Here is a 19,985-nt window from a genome sequence, read left to right as displayed (position 1 = left end):
GAAAGAAACTGACTGCAGGCTAATTCCTTTAATGCCTCCAGCAATTTAAAGGGACTTGAGAGAACTCTGTTCTTTCCATTGAATTTAAAAATCTTAAAACATACATTCTTGTTAAATTTTAAAAAATCAAAAAGGGCGAGATGCCGAGAACCAATTCCAGCATGTAATAATTATAAGAGTTCCATCAAAAGGTTGTTGGGGGGCTCAACAAGGGTGAGCCACATATGTAATTTACCAGTTGGAAATGGCTAAGGCACTTCCCCCAAACCTGAATAGGATTGTTAACTGCCAGACAGCTCAGGGCATTTTATCGCCTCCTGTTGGCCAAACACCTGAACAGCCGTAGGCTATTCCCCAAACTGATAATGCTTCTGTACTCTACTCTTTGATACCGTACCCTTAGAAGTGTATATTTCCACCTTACCTTAGGATAAATCGTGTTGAATAAAAGCACGGGTCCATGGTCAAGGGAGAGTTCAGTTCCCTTTAGTTGAAGCTCCTCTGACCCCCAATGCCTTTCAAAGATATCTTTCGTCGTCCTTGGATTCCTTCTTAATCATCTACGTGCAGCCCCTTTCTCCAGAATGCTGAACACTTTGTAAGGCTGGGAAAAGAATCCCAGCATTATGGTGGCCTGAACGAGGGACACCAACAGGGCTGCAGGGCTGTGAGGCTGGGGCTGCGAGGCTGGGGGCACAAGCTAGGTCCCGATCTCAGCAGACCACCGGAATTTTGTGCACCGGGCCTCTAGTATTCATATAATTTTTTTGGTTAATCTCTTCCCACCCACCCCCCTTTCCTCTGACATATGTCAGTCTGTTGCATGTTTTAATGTCTCTGGATCTATTTTGGTCGTCAGTTTGTTTTGTTCATTAGAATGTTTTAATTTTAATTTCTGTTAATTGAAAGTAATTTCTATTTTTATTGTTAAATTTAAAGACTTAGGAGTAAGATACAACTAGAACACAGCCCACAATCCTCTATACTTCCCCTTCATAAACACAAACAGTAGTGAGCTCATTTTCAATAAATTATCACCTAGTGAGTATCTTACTAACTCATCAGGTTCTAATTTTGGAGCACATGATCAAGCCTGGTTTATATAAACTTTAATAAGTTTAGCAACAACCTGAACCTCAAATTGATTACCATTTACTGAGTGCTAGTAACTTGCCTATCCAAGGAAACAGAATATGAATAGGGCCAGCTCGTCTATCTCCAGGAGATTCTTCAAAAGGGGGCCAAGAAGAATAAACTTATGTGAATATAGATTTAATATGTCATGTGTAATGAAATTTATGAAGTGCAAGTGCTCCATATCTAATACCACACGCAATATCCTTATGTTCAAAAAATACATTTTTGCTGATTTGACAGAAAAAAAAATAGGTAGTTTTGATTCATTCACATCAGAAAGCTATTATTTGTGTTGGCTGTCGTCTTTTTTTTTTTTTTTAATGTTTTTACAATCTAAAAGAAAAGCATTCAGTCCCCCAGACTAAATAGTCAGGTATTGCATGTTTTAAACATTCTTGTGGCACACTGGCTGAAAATCGCTGTACTATATATTAGTTTTCTCATCTGTCCTTCTCTCTGATGTAGGTTTCATTGGGCAGAGGCTTTGTTTTATTCAGTGATAGGACTGGCTTATCACTGTGTCAGTAAATATTTGTTGAATTACAAGCAAATATTATAATCTCCATTTTCTTCCCCATTAGATTTGTATGATATTTAAACCAATGCATAAGTGAACATCTTAAAATGTAGCTGCTGAAAAATTACAAGCCAAAATACCACTGATGCACCAACACAGTAATCTGTAGTTTAAAACCAAGAATAGAAACAACTAACAACTAAAAAAGACTGGTAATTGTGAGAGCTGAAGAAAACATAACTATAGAGAGGGATACTACTTATTTCTGAGGCTATGTACTCCTCAGGTGCATTGGGGTGCAAAAGTTCCAGAGCACTCAGGTAACTAACCCTGCCTGAGAACACTAAACTGTCTCACGAGAAAAAACTAAGCCACTTAATCAGAGTTCACCCTGGAACACAACATTGACATTGTATGCAATTGCCAATGAAAATCAAATACAAATCTAGAATACAGAACCTATAGAATACAGCTAACACAGTGTTCAGAAGAAAATTCATAGTAATTCTTACATTAACAAAAAGAAATACTGGAGGAGAAACCAAGATGGCAGCATAGGTAAATACCTGAAATTGCTGCCTCGCACAACCACTTCAAAACTACAACTGAAAGACAAAAAGGACATCATCCAGAACCACAAGAAGGCTGGCTGAGTGGAAATTCTACAACTAAAAGGAAAGAGAAAAGCACACTGAGACTCAGAGGAGGTGCGGAAGTAAAGTGCAGAGGTACGGAGGCACTCGGAAAGGGCTGGCAACTGAGTACGCAGTTGTTTTTCTCAATCGGAAGGGAGACGTACTGCTCTGAACTCCAGTTCCGGGTGAGACTCTGGGGACACAGACTCCTACAGGGAGAAACTAGACTGTCTGACAGCGGGCAGAACTCAAGGACAGCTTTCTCTCAGAGGTGCTTGCAGCAATTACTAAAGGACACTGAGACCCAGGGCCTCTTAGCGCAGGGCTGAGGATCAGCCATTGCTGTTTGCTCTGCCCTGTGGATTCCCTGAGACCCCGCCCCACCCAAGCTGTGCGCAGAGGCTTTTGCATATGAATGGCCGGGTCCTTTGAAATCTAAAAGTACCTAACAAACTGCAGCTGGGTCAGAGAGACCCAGAACATCCAAAAGAAGGCCCAAGGCGCCACAGCAGCTTCCATTGCTTCACAGCTGGGCCTCATCTGGGCACTTCCAAAACCCAAACAAAGAAGAGGAATCTGCAGATCTCCCCGTGCTCCTGCTGGGTGGCCTCAGGCAGAGGCTAAATTAGCACCTCCTTAGAAATCCAAGAGCCAGTGTACTCAGGGGTCAGAGTAGGACCATCCAGATTACAACTCCTCAGATCCATAAGGGACACACTCAGGGGGCAGACTCAGTGAGCACCAAAGCCCCACTTAAGCAAGTCTTGCCCCATAAGGGTGTCTCCAGCACACAAGTCCTCCCATCATAGACACAGCGGGTCCTCACAGCCAATTGGCCTGGAGGTCAATTCCTTCCAGTGATACCAACAACAATCAAGGCTTAACTACAACAAGACTGTGCACACACCCCACAAAGGGGTGCACCAAGAGTGTCCACCTCAGGTAACTGGAGAGGCTGAGCCACTGGGTCCTATAGGACACCTACCACACAAAGCCACTCTATCAACACAGGGAAACAACGAAAATGCGGAGAAAAAGGAACAGGTCACAAATGACAGAAATGGAGGAAAGCAAATGACTGGACATAGAATTCAAAACCACGGTTATAAGGCTTTTCAAGAATATCCTAGAAAAGGCCGATAAATATAATGAGACCCTCAAAGATATGAAAAGGGACCAACTAGAAATTAAACATACACTGACTGAAATAAAAAATATTATACAGAGACCCAACAACAGACTAGAGGAACACAAGAATCAAGTCAAAGAATTGAAACACAAAGAAGCAAAAAACACTCAACCGAAAAAGCAAAAAAAAAAAAAAAAAAAAATCCAAAAAGTTGAAGATAGTGTAAGAAGACTCTGGGACAACTTCAAGCGTACCAACATCAGAATTATGGGGGTGCCAGAAGAAGAGAGAGAGCAAGATACTGAAAACCTATTTGAAGAAATAATGACAGAAAACTTCCCCCACCTGGTGAAAGAAATAGACTTACAAGTCCAGGAAGCGCACAGAACCCCGAACAAAATGAATCCAAAGAGGACCACACCAAGACACATCATAATTAAAATGCCAAGAGCAAAAGACAAAGAGAGAATATTAAAAGCAGCAAAAGAAAAACAGTTAGTTACCTACAAGGGAGCACCCATACGATTGTCAGCTGATTTCTCAACAGAAACTATGCAGGCCAGACGGGAGTGGCAAGAAATATTCAAAGTGATGAAAAGCAACAACCTACAACCAAGATTACTCTGCCCAGCAAAGCTATCATTCAGAATTGAAGGGCAGATAAAGAGCTTCACAGATAAGAAAAAGCTAAAGGAGTTCATCACCACCAAACCAGTATTATATGAAATGCTGAATGGTATTCTTTAAGAAGAGGAAGAAGAAGAAAAAGGTAAAGATAAAAATTATGAACAAATACATATCTATTAACAAGTGAATCTAAAAATCAAGTGAATAAAAAATCTGAAGAACAGAATAAACTGGTAAATATAATAGAATCAGGGCATATAAAGGGAGTGGACTGACAATTCTCAGGGAGAAAGGGATGTGGGGGGTGCAGGAAGAGACTGGACAAAAATTGTACACCTATGGATGAGGACAGTGGGGTCGGGGGTAAGGGCAGAGGGTGGGGTGGGAACCGGGTGGAGGGGAGCTATGGGGGGAAACAAGAGGAACTGTAATAATCTGAACAGTAAAGATTTATTATAATTTAAAAAAATAAATAATTGAAATAAGTCAATTTAGTATCTGGAACAAGTATAACATGTAATATATAACATGTAACAAAAGCAGAAAAATTAATGTTAAAAGCCAGTATTAAAAAAAATTTTTAAGCCAGTATTAATCAGAAAACAAAACAAATAAGCCCAAAAGATGGTTTTGAAATAATAAATAAAAACAGACCCACTAGCTAAAAATGGTGAGAATACAAATATACACACATATATAAAGAAATCAGGGGGAAATAACCACAAAAACAATAAAAGTCAACTTTGCTCCACTTTGTATAAAGCAAATTTTAAAACTTAGGTAAAATGGATAAATTTCTAGGAAAATATTTTACAAGAAGTCTATATAGATCTTTATGTCCTAATATAAAAAGTTAATATTATACCACCTACATGGAAATAGTGCAAAAAAGAATATATCCACATATATACACATTAAATCTCTCTGAATGGAGATATCTCTGAATGAACAACTATTAACAGTTGTTGCCTGTAGAGAGATAATAGTGACTAAGGAATAGCACTAAATGGGAGACTTTTCAAAGTATACAACAGACATATTTATAATTTTTTAAGCATGAGTCATATTATCTATCCAAAGAATTAATAAACAGGAAACAATGTTTCCTAGCAAATATATAATAGAAAATTTTAAAAACCCTACAGTAATTTGATCAATTCTCTGGTTATTCAACTTCTATATTCATTTACTAGAGGCCCAGTGCACGAAATTCGTGCGGGGGGGGGGGGGGGGGTGTCCCTCAGCCCAGCCTGCACCCTCTCCAATATGGGACCCCTCGAGGGATGTCCGACTGCCCATTTAGGCCCGATCACACTAAGATAGGGCTTAAACGGGCAGTCGGACATCCCTCTCACAATCTAGTACTGCTGGCTCCCAAATGCTCTCCTGCCTGCCTTCCTCATTGCCCCTAACTGCTTCTGCCTGCCAGCCTGATCACCCCCTAACCACTCCCCTGCCAGCCTGTTTGCCCCTAACTGCCCTCCCCTGCAGGCCTGGTCACTCCTAACTGCCCACCCCTTCAGGCCTGGTCCCCCCCAACTTCTCTCCCCTGCAGGCCTGGGTCCCCCCCAACTGCCCTCCCTTGCAGGCCTGGTCCCTCCCAACTGCCCTCTCTTGCTGGCCATCTTGTGGTGGCCATATTGTGTCCACATGGGGGCAGGATCTTTGACCACATGGGGGCAGCCATCTTGTGTGTTGGAGTGATGGTCAATCTGCATATTACTCTTTTATTAGATAGGGTAGAGGCCTGGTGCACAGGTGGGGGCCAGGTGGTTTGCCCTGAAGTGTGTCCCAGATCAGGGTGGGGGTTTCCTTGGGGGGTGGGGCGGCCTGGGCGAGGGGCCTGTGGTTGTTTGCAGGCCAGCCACACCCCCTGGCGACCCAAGCAGAGGCCCTGGTATCTGGGGTTTATTTATCTTCTACAACTGAAACTTTGTAGCCTGGAGCGGAGCCAAGCCTTGTGCTTGCTCCACGGTGGCAGCCATTTCTATTGGTATTTATGTGTCTTCTAAAATTGAAACTTTGTAGCCTTAAGCGGAGGCCTGGGCCGGCCAGGGTATGTGGAAAGCTTGGCTTCCTCCATCGCCAGGGGCAACCCTAGCCTCCTGCTCTTTCCAGCTCTGTGGCTGCCGCCATTTCTGTTTGGATTTATGTATCTTATATCATTGAAACTTTGTAGCCTTGAGTGGAGGCCTAGGCCGGCAAGTGCAGGCGGAAAGCTTAGCTTCCTCCATTGCCAGGGAAACCCAAGCCTCCCTTCTGTGGCCATAGCCATCTTGGTTGGGTTTATTTGCATATTTGCTCCTGATTGGCTGGTGGGCGTGGCTGGTGGCTGTGGCTTGTGGGTGCAGCGGAGTGATGGTTAATTTGGATATTACTCTTTTATTAGGATAAATTTACCTGCTTTGCATATTTCTGTCCATAAGCCAACTAACTAGCACCTTTAGCCCAATTTAAATAAAATAATTTTAAAGAAGGCATAGTAATGGCCTCAGGCACTCTGACTACAAAATGCAAACTAAAATGTGTACAATAGTAAAAAGCACAAAACTAAATAAAAAGCAAAACTATTTTCATGCTATATCCTAAACACACTGTGATGTGAGCTGGAAACCCTGTAAACTCAGTTTTTCAGAGACTACCTTTAGGTGCTTTTCTAACATGATGAATTTGTTATTTCATTAAAGAATCTCAACTTGAATTCTTCGGTTTAGGACCTTAAAATTTAAACATGCCTTTGTAATGTTTTTAGGCAAATTACAGAAACAATATGAATAATCATCTATAATAATAAAAGCATAATATGCTAATTAAACTGGATGTTCTTCTGGACAACCTATGAGACGAAGCCGTGGCGGCGGTGGCGACGGCAGGAGCCGAGGCAGAGGCAGCTGCCATGGTGGGCGGAGGCCAAGCTCCTTGCACAAATTTCGTGCAATGGACCTCTAGTAATGATATAAAAGATGCTACGTAAAGATATGCTATCTAAAGTTCTCTTTCCGGTCCTAGCCAATTGCTCAGTGGTTAGAGCACTGGCTCTCAGACTGAAGGAGTGCAGGTTAGATTCTGGTTAAGGGCACGTACCTCAGTTGCAAGCTGGATCCCCTGCCCCCGTTGGGGCGCATGCAGGAGGCAACCAATTAATGTGTCTCTCCCCCATCAACATTTCTCTCCCTGTCTCTCCCCTACCCTTCCACTCTCTAAAAATCAATGGAAATATATATATATATATATATATATATATCTCCTTGGGTGAAGATTAAGAAAAAATAAAGCTCTCTTTCCAAATTCTCAGCAATTTTTATGGTCATCAACATAATGTGGCTGTTATAAATTCAGCAATAGTCTATCTGAAATGCACCTTAAAAACTGATTTCATCTCTTCCACTTGGAATAGCATTTAGCCACCTAGCACTGCACATCCGTGTTGATTGCATGTTCTGTTTACAGCAATTGATGTATTTTTGAATAAGTAGTAAGCCAGTGGTTCTCAACCTTTCTAATGCCACGACCCTTTAATACAGTTCCTCATGTTGCGGTGACCCCCAACCATAAAATTATTTTCGTTGCTACTTCATAACTGTAATGTTGCTACTGTTAATGAATCGTAATGTAAATATCTGTGTTTTCCGATGGTCTTAGGCTCTACAGCAGCGGTTCTCAACCTGTCGGTCGTGACCCACAGGTTGAGAACCGCTAGCAGGGTCGCCTAAAACCATCGGAAAACACAGATATTTACATTATGATTCATTAACAGTAGCAACATTACAGTTATGAAGTAGCAAGGAAAATAATTTTATGGTTGGGGGTCACCACAACATGAGGAACTGTATTAAAGGGTCACAGATTAGAAAGGTTGAGAACCACTGTTGTAAGCTATACCAGTCAGGACCTTCATAGCACTAGAAACTGACTGGCAGAATAGTCAGACACTGAAAGGTGATGGGTAGGACTCATAGGACCTCCAGTTAGGCCGAGGAACCAGGCTTGGAAGGCGGCAGAAATAGACCTGGACGACAGCCAGAAATCACAGAATGCTCCCAATGCTACAACCTGCAAAGTCCTCATCAGCTTTCAGTGCCTCTGAATCCTGCCCCTGTGACCATGGAAAAGACACCCCCACTGCCACCATCTATCACCAGAATGGACTGTCCACAATCTCTGCTTCTTTTTTTTTTTTTTTTAAATATATTTTATTGATTTTTTTACAGAGAGGAAGGGAGAGGGATAGAGAGTTAGAAACATCAATGAGAGAGAAACATCAATCAGTCGCCTCCTGCACACCCCTACTGGGGATGTGCCCGCAACCAAGGTACATGCCCTTGACCGGAATCAAACCTGGGACCCTTCAGTCCACAGGCTGACGCTCTATCCACTGAGCCAAACCGGTTTCGGCAATCTCTGCTTCTTTAGAAAAATATTTATTCTAAATGTTATTTTCTTGTTACTGGCATTTGGAAATATAAGTTGATCCTATATCCAGACACCCTGATGAAAATTCCCATTATTTCTAATCTATATATATAAAAGCGTAAGAGACCATCGCAACCGAATGGACGACTGAACAGGCTGTGTGGGGCGACCTGGCCAGCAGGGGGGTTAGTCAGGGGCGACCAAACGACCGAAGAGCAGGCTGCGTGAGGCGACCAGGCCCACAGGGGGGTTAGTGAGAGGTGACCAAACGACCTAGCAGCAGGCTGCGTGGGGCAACCAGGCCCACAGGGGGGTTAGTGAGAGGCGACCAAACGACTGAACAGCAGGCTGCGTGGGGCAACCAGGCCCGCAGGGGGGGAGTTGGGAGCAGCCAGGCCGGCAGGGGGGGGCAGTTGGGGGCAACCAGGCCAGTGAGGGGGGGGGCAAATGGGGGCGACTAGGCCAGCAGGGGGAGCAGTAAGGGGCAACCAGGCTGGTGGGGGGGGGCAGTTAGGGGCTACCAGGCCAGTGGGGGGATGGGCTGTTGGGGGCAACTAGGCTGCAGGGGGGGCAGTTGGGGGTGACCCGGCCAGCAGGGGGCACAGTTAGGGGTGATAAGGCAGGCAGGCAAGTGAGCAGTCAGGAGCCAGTGGTCCCAGTTTGTGAGAGGGATGTCCAACTGCCGGTCAGACATCCCCCAAGGCGTCCCAGATTGGAGAGGGTGCAGGCTGGGCTGAGGGGAAACCGCCCCACCCCCCGCCCGCCCCGTGCACGAATTTCGTGCACTGGGCCTCTAGTAATTTAATAATTTGTGTATTTATCCCTTTGGGTTGTTTTCTGTGTGAACTGAAAATAATAAATCTCCACTCCAAGTCCAGGGTAGGAATACCCAAATAGCTAAGCCCAGGTCACATGCCTGAATTAGTAAAGGAAACACCTGACATTTTTAGTTTCAATAGTGGGCGAGAGGTACTTCCTTCCTCTTACCAAGATTCATAAAATAGGGAATTCTCCAAATATAAGAATGAGACAGGAAAAACAATTTTTGCTAAAACTCAGAGTACAATGTAGGAAAATGTTTTGTCAGAAATAATCATGAATGACAGAAATAATATAAACAATGATATAGTACTATAAGAAATATTATACAGACTATCACTTGCTACTAGTGTTAATGAGCCCCAACTACCAGACACTTAGGTTAAAATTACAAATTAAGGTAGAATTAAATGTAATAATTCAGAATTTTAAATTGCCTAAAAGCAATTCAATCAACTCTGTAAATTAATTCTTCTTTCAGTACAGATTTTCTTCCAAATATTAAAATTCTATACAGATACATATATAAACACTGCAATTCAGGGAGAGGAGTCTTCAGAGATCAGAATACTGCCCACACCTGAATTTACACCTCCTCTCCATCTGTGATCTCCTTGTGCTTCCCTGTACCAACACTGAGCTCAAAAGGCTCAATAACATTATTCTCATTTTAGAGATGAAGAAACTGAGACTGAAGAAAGAAAAAGGACCTGCTCAAGTGGCAGTACATGGCAGAATCCAGGCCCTGAACTCAGGTCATCTGACTCCAAAGATTGTTATTACATCTTAATTATCAGATAAATAACTATGGCAAGAGGGTCTTGAATTTTTATGTACACGAATCTGTCTATATACTGAACACTATTTTTCAAGTGTATAAGGATAGTTTTCTTCTTTTACAGTAATAAGACTTTTTTCTGAGTAAAAATCAATATATGTTCATTGTAAAAAAAAATTCTAATTTTGTAAAACTGTATGCAACAGAAAGTGGCATCTTCCCATAATCCCAACTCTCAAGATACCTGGCTACTAATAGTTGACAGGATATTACACAAGACCATTTTCTCTATTTATTTTATTAATGCATGCAGGAGCTGTTTCCATGTGTATGTGCTTGAATAGATTTTCACACTTACGAATGTTACTACTGAATCAATTTTTAGAATCAGAAAGTTGGGTCACAGAGTATACTTTAAATTTTAATAGCTATTGCCAAAATGCTTTCTAAGGAGGTTGTATCAATTTCTACTGGTATACAATATGCAATTGACAAATTTAATTACTTAAGATGTAAAATTTCTATAACAGACAAAGAAATACAAAGTTCCTGCAAAAGACAAACTGAACTAAATATTTCAAATAATTTATTCCTCTCATATATGAATTTTTTAAAAAATAAAAAGAGCAAAGGTTATAAAAATAATTTTAAATACAAATGGTGCAAGAAAAACCTATAAATCAGCATTTAACCCCATCAGTAAAGAAATCCAAATTAAGCAAAAGCAATGTATTATTTTTTACCCATCAAGTTGACAAAAAAATTTAAAGACTGATATCATCTAGTAGAGCATGGGGATGGGGAAACAAGCTTTCTTGCAGAATGTTTGAAGAGGGATAAACTGGCTCAACTTCTGTTGGGCATTTTGGCCATGCACGAACATTTTAATGTATGTGGACTCTGACCCAACAACTCCACATTTAGTAATTGATCACACCTCAGTAACTATACAAAGGACACAAAAATTTATGCCATGCTGAAAATAACAGCAAAAACTTGGAAACAGTCTAAATGTCTAGCAATCAGAAATTAAATAAAATATGTTAAAACAACACAATGGAATATTTTATAGCCAGAAAAAAATGATGCTATGATATCTATTCTTAACATGAAAAATGTCTATGATCCCAGCTAGCATGGCTCATTGGTTGAGTGTCAACCTATGAACCAGGAGGTCTTGGTTCGATTCCCAGTCAGGGCACTTGCTCGGGTTGTGGGCTCAATCCCCAGTGCGGGGCATGCAGGAGGAAGCCGATCAATGATACTCTCTCATCACTGATGTTTCTATCGCTCTCTCCCTCTAACTTCTTCTCTGAAATCAATAATATTTTTTAAAATGCCCATGATATTAAAATACATATAGAACAAATCCATTTATATATGTACACAAGCCACAGGAAATATTTCTTTTCTTTCTTTTCTTTTTTTAAATAGTAGCTCATTTTTATATTTTATTTTTATTTTTTAAATATATATTTTTTTATTGATTTCAGAGAAGAAGAGAGAGAGAGGATCATTGATTGGCTGCCTCCTGAACACCCCCCACTGGGGATCAAGCCTGCAACCCAGGCATGTGCCCTTGACCAGAATCAAACCCAGGACCCTTTAGTCCGCAGAGCGACACTATTCACTGAGCCAAACTGGCTAGGGCAGGAAATATTTCTTAAGATATATTTCAGAATATCTAATTATTATATCTTTATGGAGGAATAGCTGCTAATTTTTCATTACACATTTCTGTAATTGTTTTAAATAGTAAGCATGTGTTCTATTCTTGTATTAAGAAACACATTAAGAACATTTTCATTTAGAAAGATAGGGAAACACTTGAAAAGTTGGGAATCAGTGGGCCAGAACCAACTGATGTCCTAAATCCTTTCATATTCTGAAATTCTATATAATAATTAAGAAAATAATTTCTTCAGGGTGATTTTTCTCATTATTTATGAAAAACTTGCTCAAAATTTATTCTTTCCCTAGAACTTTTGAGGAAACTAAAATACAATAAATATAATATTCCTCATTCTTGTGATATTTTGACCTTTTCAATAATGGATGATGGTTGCATCTTGAGAGTACAGACTCAAGGGGTCAAGAGAATAACAAGATGATAAAACCCACGTCTAGGCTAAACTTCTCTCAGCTTTCTATATTCCCAAAGAACACCAGTGCAAATCTCCAAATTTAGGTTCTGTAACTAGAAACAGGGACTCACTGCTCTGAAAGACTTATGTGTGTAATATTATCCTGAATTGTAGCTGCAGTAAAAAAGTTAAGGCAAACATTAAGTTAGACTTAAATTTAACCATTGGATAGAATATATTACCTAAACTTTACTCACATTTTTTAAATGCTCATAAAAGTATATTCAAATATTCAATTATAGTTTTAACTCTTATAGGTTATAGGTGTAAAAATCACAACAATTAAATAATTACCTCTCCTATGAAGACTACTATTACGCAGTCCAATTTCTCTTCAGGATACAGATTATCAATAAGGGAATGAAGAGTTTCTACGAGGTAAGATTTAACTTCTCTCTTCACAGTAGGAATTCCCATTACTATTGAAACTGAAACAAAATTATAATTATATAAGATTTTACAAAGACAATATATAAAAATACCACTACTTCAAAAATATTATACCCTTCAAATTGATGAAAATAATTGAGGTATTAAAATATACTACATTTCAGAAAGGAAAATAACCAAAGGATTGAAAGGCATTACCCATAATACTGTAATTCTTTTTCACAGAACTTAAGGAAAGAAATAATCCATAAGAAAAGAAATAATGTCAAAGAACCGATAAAAATGAACGATATTAAAACTCATATTAAAAAGTGACTGTAAATTTAATTATACAACTAAACCTTAGAAACACTAAACACATCTTAAAAATTAATCCCAGCCGAAACCGGTTTGGCTCAGTGGATGGAGCGTCGGCCTGCGGACTGAAGGGTCCCGGGTTCGATTCCGGTCAAGGGCATGTACCTTGGTTGCGGGCACATCCCCAGTGGGAGGTGTGCAGGAGGCAGCTGGTCGATGTTTCTCTCTCATCGATGTTTCTGGCTCTCTGTCCCTCTCCCTTCCTCTCTGTAAAATATCAATGAAGTATATTTAAAAAAAAAAAAAAATTAATCCCAGCCCAGCTGTCGTGGCTCAGTGGTTGAGCATCAACTCATGAACCAGGTCACAGTTTGATTCCCGGTGAGGGCACATGCTTGGGTTGCGGGCTCAATGCCCAGTGGGAGGCGTGTGGGAGGCAGCCAATCAATGATTCTCTCTCATCATTGATGTTTCTATCTCTCTCTCTCCCTCTCCCTTCCTCTCTAAAATGAAAAATAATGTATTTTTAAAAATTAATGTCCCAAATCTCATATATATGATGCACAGGGAAGGCCACATGACATCTTTTCTGTGGTTTACTTGCCCAAAATGAATAACCTCAATCTAACCATGAAGAAACAAAAGACAAACACAAATTAGGGGACTACATCACAAAATAACTCATTGGTCAGTACTCTCTAAAGCAGTGGTTCTCAACCTTTTTAATGCCAGGACCCTTTAATACAGTTCCTCATGTTGTGGTGACCCCCAACCATAAAATTATTTTCCTCGCTACTTCATAACTGTAATGTTGCTACTGTTAATGAATCGTAATGTAAATATCTGTGTTTTCCGATGGTCTTAAGCGACCCTGCTAGGAGTTCTCAACCTGTGGGTCGCGACCCACAGGTTGAGAACCGCTGCTGTAGAGCCTAAGGCCATTTCAGCATAACACTGATTTCACATTTGTTTATGTACAATTTCTCCTCTGAAACAAACACTCACAGGAAATTGCACCTATTGGAACAGAGCTCAGAAAACTAAAAGGAGCATTGCAGAGATGCACAAAATGCACACACTAACAGCTGGCTGCCAGCTGCCCCAGCTCACTGCCCGCTACGACCACACCTATCCACACCTGGTGTGACCACTTTCTATCAGACTTCAGAGAACTCCCTTTGTACCACTTCTCAAAGCTTCCCAGCTGCAGGCCTTCTGAAGCTCATTTTAACACACAAACCTCAGATCTACTACAAGGCAGAGTACCATATTTATTGTAGCAGTTTTCTATTTATTAATCACCTAACAAGTGTAGAATTATGCTACCATTTTTAAGTTCTTATATTTTTTAATGTGTAACTGGCAAAATTGTTGAGTGTTGAAACCTAATCCCATTTTTCTCAGTTTACTGCACAATTCTGCATAGTGCAGAATTGTGCAGTAAACTGACACAATTTAGGAATGCATATATTGTGTTACAGTAGGACTGTATTTCCCAGAAAGTTTTTAAAAATATCACCTCTTAAGAAGTCTTAGTATACTGCATATTATATATCAGTAGAAAAATACTCTATATATTTTTTAAATAATTAATGATTAATTAATTGGAGATACTATAAAATACTTAGAATTCTAAAGCTAGAAGGAAAGTTAAAGATCATGGATCTACAAGTCTATCACCATGATTCTACAGATAAGAATTGTAAGATCCAAATAATTCAAGGAACTTGCCCAAGTTTCACATTCCTCTCTTCCATTTTGGGACAAAGAGTTTACAAGGGCTCAAAAAGAGATTTGCTACATTTTTCCGAACATATTTACTAAACACCTATTAAATGTAAGGCCTTATTCTAGTGACTGTAATATAATAATGAACAGCACGGATAAGGTCCCTACCCTCATGGAACTTACATTCTAGAAGGGAAGATAAAATAATACAATCTTAGAGGGTAATATGTACTATACAAATTAAAATGTGGCAATATTAGAAAGAGTGTGTGGGGGGGGAGGGGTAAGGAGAGGTACCTTTATAGATAGTGAGGGTCATGGAAAGTCTCTCTGGTATCAAGTGAGCTGGTAATTAATGATGAGAAAGAGCAGAGGAAAAACATTCCAGAAGAAACAGCAAGGCCCTGAAGAGACAATGATCTTAACATAATTGAGAAAGAGCCAAGAACAGAATATATCTAAAGCAGAATGAGCCTAGATTCAGAGTATTAGTTAGAGGTCATTTCACATGAAACCTTAAGTTTAGTTTTTAATTCAGAGAATGCCATTATAAAGCTATAAATAGGGGAGTGACATTATCCAATTTGTTAATTTTAAAAGTTTACCAAATTTTGTGGAGAACAGAAACGAAACTGTTAAGAGTAAAAGCATTTTGGGAGAAATCGGAAAGCTATTGCAATAATTAAAGGAAAAGATGGTGGTTTGAATTAGGGCATTTAAAGATGGAGATGAGTGGCTGGATTAGTGGATGGATATATATTATCCTCACTAGAGGATATGCTTATTGATTTTTAGAGAGAGGGAGAGAGAGAGAGAGGGAGGGAGAGAGAGAGAGAAAGAAAAAACATCGATGTGAGAGAGAAACAGATCGACTGTCTCCAGCACATGTCTGGACCAGGGACCGAACCCACAACCTGGGTATGTGCCCTGACTGGGAATTGAACTCACAACCTTTTGGTGTACAGGACAACGCTCCAACCAACTGAGCTACCAGGCCAGAGCTAGGACATATTTTGAAGACCCTTTCCCCTGGGGCTTAGAGACAAAGGAAGAGGAGGATTGAAGGATGACTTAAGTGGATGGGGGATCTTTTATTGAGAACAACCCACTGTTTTGAGCATGTTACTCTGAGATGCCTAAAGACAGGATGAGTTACCCTGGAAGTAAATTTCCATATACTTCAACCTACCTCAAAATTTAAATTAAAAACATTTTAAATATTTAGAACACAGATTAAAAATATAGCATCTATGATACAAAGCATTCCTAGGAAATGTTAACTCATATGGAGTTCAAAGATTCTATATATGGAAAAAGCAAAAGTACATGCTGACCCAAAGTATGCAAACACAAACAGTATTAAAGTTATAATGCAAACTCTATTCCCTAACACTGTCTTGAGTTGTTTTGTTTCTGTTTTAAGTTTAGATGGCATGTTTAGAGAAGCTCCTAATATACTGTTTTGGAGCTGAAATTTAAATTCTTTAATTTAAAACAAGGCACTCAAAGACTCCAAAAACACTAAAAATGAAAGTACTAATTTCAGCTAAGCTTTCAGAATTAGAGTATCCACGCTTGTGGTATTTCACAAAATTACCACAAAAAGACAGTTTTTCCAGTCTTCTGGTCACAGGTAGGATTGCACTTCCTAGTCCCCTTAGGGTTGGAGAGAACAGTGGGAGGGGTTGTGATTGGTAACAGTGAGTCATCCCCACAGGTAAGTCATGGCCTCAGCCCCTGGAACTGCAGTGTGAAGGCCTTCAGAGTTGTCTTTTCTCCTCAGCAGAGCAACTAGTAACATTCAAGATACTGACTGCTCTGTCTGCCTGGATCTCTGAGTGATCAATGATGCACAAAGCCCCGTCAACCCTGATGGACACATACTTTGAGCAGTAAATAAACAAATAACTCTGTATTACTTAACCCACTGAGATTTGGGGTTAATTACTACTGCATAACCCAGCCTGCCCTGGTCCTGTTTGATAAAATGTTCTTCTATGGCTTGAAATCTAAAAATGTATGTATTCTAAGGGATAAGTAAGAGTTCAGAACAAATATTGCAGCAAGGTGAACAATATAGACATATCATCCTTTTGTGGAGGAGCAAGGTGGACCAAGGAACCAAACAGAAATGGAGACAAAGGGTTGTTCTAAGTGCTTTGTCCCAGTAATTAACCACCCAATATTTCCTATTCAAGTATTAACTGCACCTATAATACATTGATTATGTACTAGACCAGTGGTCGGAAAACTGCGGCTCTTTGGCCACTTGAGTGTGGCTCTTCCACAAAATACCACGGCCTGGGTGAGTCTATTTTGAAGAAGTGGCATTAGAAGAAGTTTAAGTTTAAAAAATTTGGCTCTCAAAAGAAATTTCAATCGTTGTACTGTTGATATTTGGCTCTGCTGACTAAAGTGTTTGCCTCAGAGGGAAGGTGGGAGTGGGTGGGTGGGAAGTGATCAATGAAAGAACTTGTATGCATATATGGACACAGACAATAGGGTAGTGGAGGCCTCTAGTGGGGTGTAAGGGCAGGCTATAAGGGGCAGTGGGAGAAAACGGGACATAAGTAATACTTTCAACAATCAATATTTTTAAAAAAAGACTATACCTATTATGAGAGTGTATTGAGGGTTAGTGTATTTCAACAATAAAGATTTCTTTAAAAAAGACTGTAACTATTATGATAGTGTACTGAACTAGACAAGAGCGAAGCCAGCCAGCTAGAGATAAAAAATAAAAATAAAATAAAATGAATGGGTTTCAACTAGGATCATCTTACATTTACCTGATTAAGTATTTAGGGATCAGGAATGTGACTGAAGTCTGGCCTAGGGAAATCTTTGCAGAATAGGAAGTACGGAGGAAACCTTTAGCCTATGGGAAATAATAATTATGCTATATAAGTGGTTATATTCAGTATGTCATCTACATATATAAAAGCCTAAGTCAGTGGTCAGCAAACTGCGGCTCGCGAGCCGCGGTTTGCAGCTCTGTTGACTAATGAGTTTGCTCACCACTGGGATAGGGGCTTAATCACAAGGAACAACAACAGCCTGTAATTATGGGAATCGAGAGTCTAGGTCAGTGGTTGGCAAACTCAGTCAACAGATCGGCAAACCGCGGCTCGCAAGCTGCATGTGGCTCACGAGCCACAGTTTGGCGACCACTGTATTAGACTATCTAAAATATAGTCATAAGATAGGTAAAGCTGTTGCCTCCTGGTGTTTATAATTTGACAGAGATAGCAACTGATATTATTTCCATTTTCTTCAACTTTTCTGGGAAGTTTACAAATTCTACTATTCATTTCCTTTATGATAAAAAAAAAATTAGGAACAATATTAATTTGGCATTCTGAATCTTCAATTACTAGTCTACCTTCAGTTATAACTAAATTGCTTTTCTTTTTCAATATTCATTGCTAATCAAATACTTTTAGCCTATCATGTTTCCTCTGGTTTAATTTTAGTCATTTATTGCCCATTTCTTTCCTTATATTCCATGACAATAGTTTTATCTCTATTGTCTAGTTGCACTTTCTCTGTCTTTGTTGGCTTCATTTTTATTTTTCCTGAAAACTAACTGTTCTAGGTCCTCAGTTCTAGGTCCTGGGTGATCTCATCCACCCTTGTATCTTTAAAAACCAGTTATTTGCAAATGATGACTCGTAAAATTAAACCCGAATTTAATTTATGGTCTTGTCTTCGAAACTAATATTACAAAACATTTTGTTGTCCTTTATCACATGACTAGTACCAGCCATCCAGTTACATAATCCAGAAATCGAGGTCCTTTCCCTGACCACTCCCTCCTACCTTAGCCCACAAAACTGTCCATGACTATGTCCTCCCATGTATATATCCCCATACATGCCAAACAACTAGTAAATCATCTTCTTTCCATCCCTACTACTACCACTACTACCTGGCCCAAGCTCACCCTCTCTCAAGTGGATCACTACAACAGTCTCTTACTGAGTCCTTTCACATCTACTCTTCTTCCCAAATTTTCAATCATTTTTCTCATTGCATCAAATGTGAGCTTTGCAAAATTTAAATCTTATAAAGTCATCCTAAGTAAGTCCTGCTTAAAACCCTTCAGTGGCTTCTTTCTGCTTTTAGGATAAAAATCCAAAACCTTACAAATGGTCTGCAAGGTCCTGCATGGTAGGGGCTCAATACCTCTCTAGTCTCATCTTGTTCCATAATTCCCATCACTCTATACTTCATCTACAGTGCTGTCTCCATTTTCTAGAGCATTCCATGCTCCCTTCCTTCAAGGCTTTTGTAGTGCTTTTCTCATTTTCTGGAATACTGTATCCTTTTCGCACATGTGGTGGAATACTGCCCCGTTCCCCAAGATGCCCATGCCCTAATTCCTGGAATCTGTGAATATATTACCTTGCTTGGCAAAGGGGCTTTCCAGAGGTGATTAAGGGTCTTCAGATGGGAAGATTATCCTGTATGACCCATGTGAGCCTAATGTACTCATGGGGGTCCTTATGAGAGGAAGGCAGGAGAGTCGGAATGAGAGGTAATGTGACAATGGAAGCAAGGGAGTCAGAGTCAAAGTGTGTTGAAGATGCTATGCTTTGAAGATGAAGGAGGGGCATGAACTAACAGATGCAGGTGATCTCTAGAAGCTGAAAAAGGCAAGGAAATGGGCTCCTCCCTAAGGCTTCCCAAAGGGACACGTCCCTGTCAACACACTTATTTTCTGGACTTCTGACACCCAAAACTATAAGATCATAGACTTGTATTGTATTAAGTCATTGAGTTTGTGATAATTTGTTACAGTTGAAATACAAAGCAAATATACCCATCTTTAGCAGGGAACTACATATTCTACTGATCTCAGTTCAAATGTATTTTTAAAAACTTCCCCATAGTCCTTAATTAAATCAAATGCCCTTTATGTACATTCTTAAAGCATCCTTTATGTCACCAATTAAAGCTGTAACTATGCAACTGTTTATATAATTGATTATTTAACTAATGCATTCTCCTTTGAATTGAAGTTCCACAAGATTAGGAACCTCGTCTAATTTTATATACCAAAGTACCTGGCTAAATGCCTGGCACATAACAGGTGCTCAAGGATTTTTCATTTCAGCAATTACGTGAAGAATGGCCTACTGTCCTCTACCAACCAATAATGCCATTTTGGCAGGTATCTATGGAGGGTCTTTTCTGAGCCATCCTGCTCAGCACTGAATAGGCCCTTCATCTGAAGACCTGTTTAACTCAAAGAAATGTTCTTCAATTATGTATTTGATTATTTACTCTCTTCACTCTCTTCATTATCTCCTTCTGAAATTCCTATTAGATAGATGTTCAAACTTTTGTCTGCCCCAATTCTTTGCTGCAG

At 39.9% G+C, this 19,985-nt stretch overlaps 1 protein-coding gene across 2 annotated transcripts in view; it reads right to left on the bottom strand.

Moving 5' to 3' along the window:
* MGAT4A (alpha-1,3-mannosyl-glycoprotein 4-beta-N-acetylglucosaminyltransferase A) overlaps window positions 1-19,985 on the bottom strand; it is a 93,180-nt gene that overhangs the window by 33,112 nt on the left and 40,083 nt on the right. For both annotated transcript variants that reach the window (XM_080683060.1, XM_080683061.1), the window contains exon 5: window positions 12,494-12,627. In XM_080683060.1, the coding sequence (XP_080539186.1) occupies window positions 12,494-12,627 (134 nt within the window). The remainder of the gene's footprint in view (window positions 1-12,493; window positions 12,628-19,985) is intronic.

This window comes from Plecotus auritus (genome assembly GCF_963455305.1).
Source record: "Plecotus auritus genome assembly, chromosome: 8".
NCBI classification, from domain to species: domain Eukaryota; kingdom Metazoa; phylum Chordata; class Mammalia; order Chiroptera; family Vespertilionidae; genus Plecotus; species Plecotus auritus.
The sequence above is the reverse complement of the archived record's forward strand: the minus strand, read 5'-3'. Positions and strand labels throughout refer to the sequence as shown.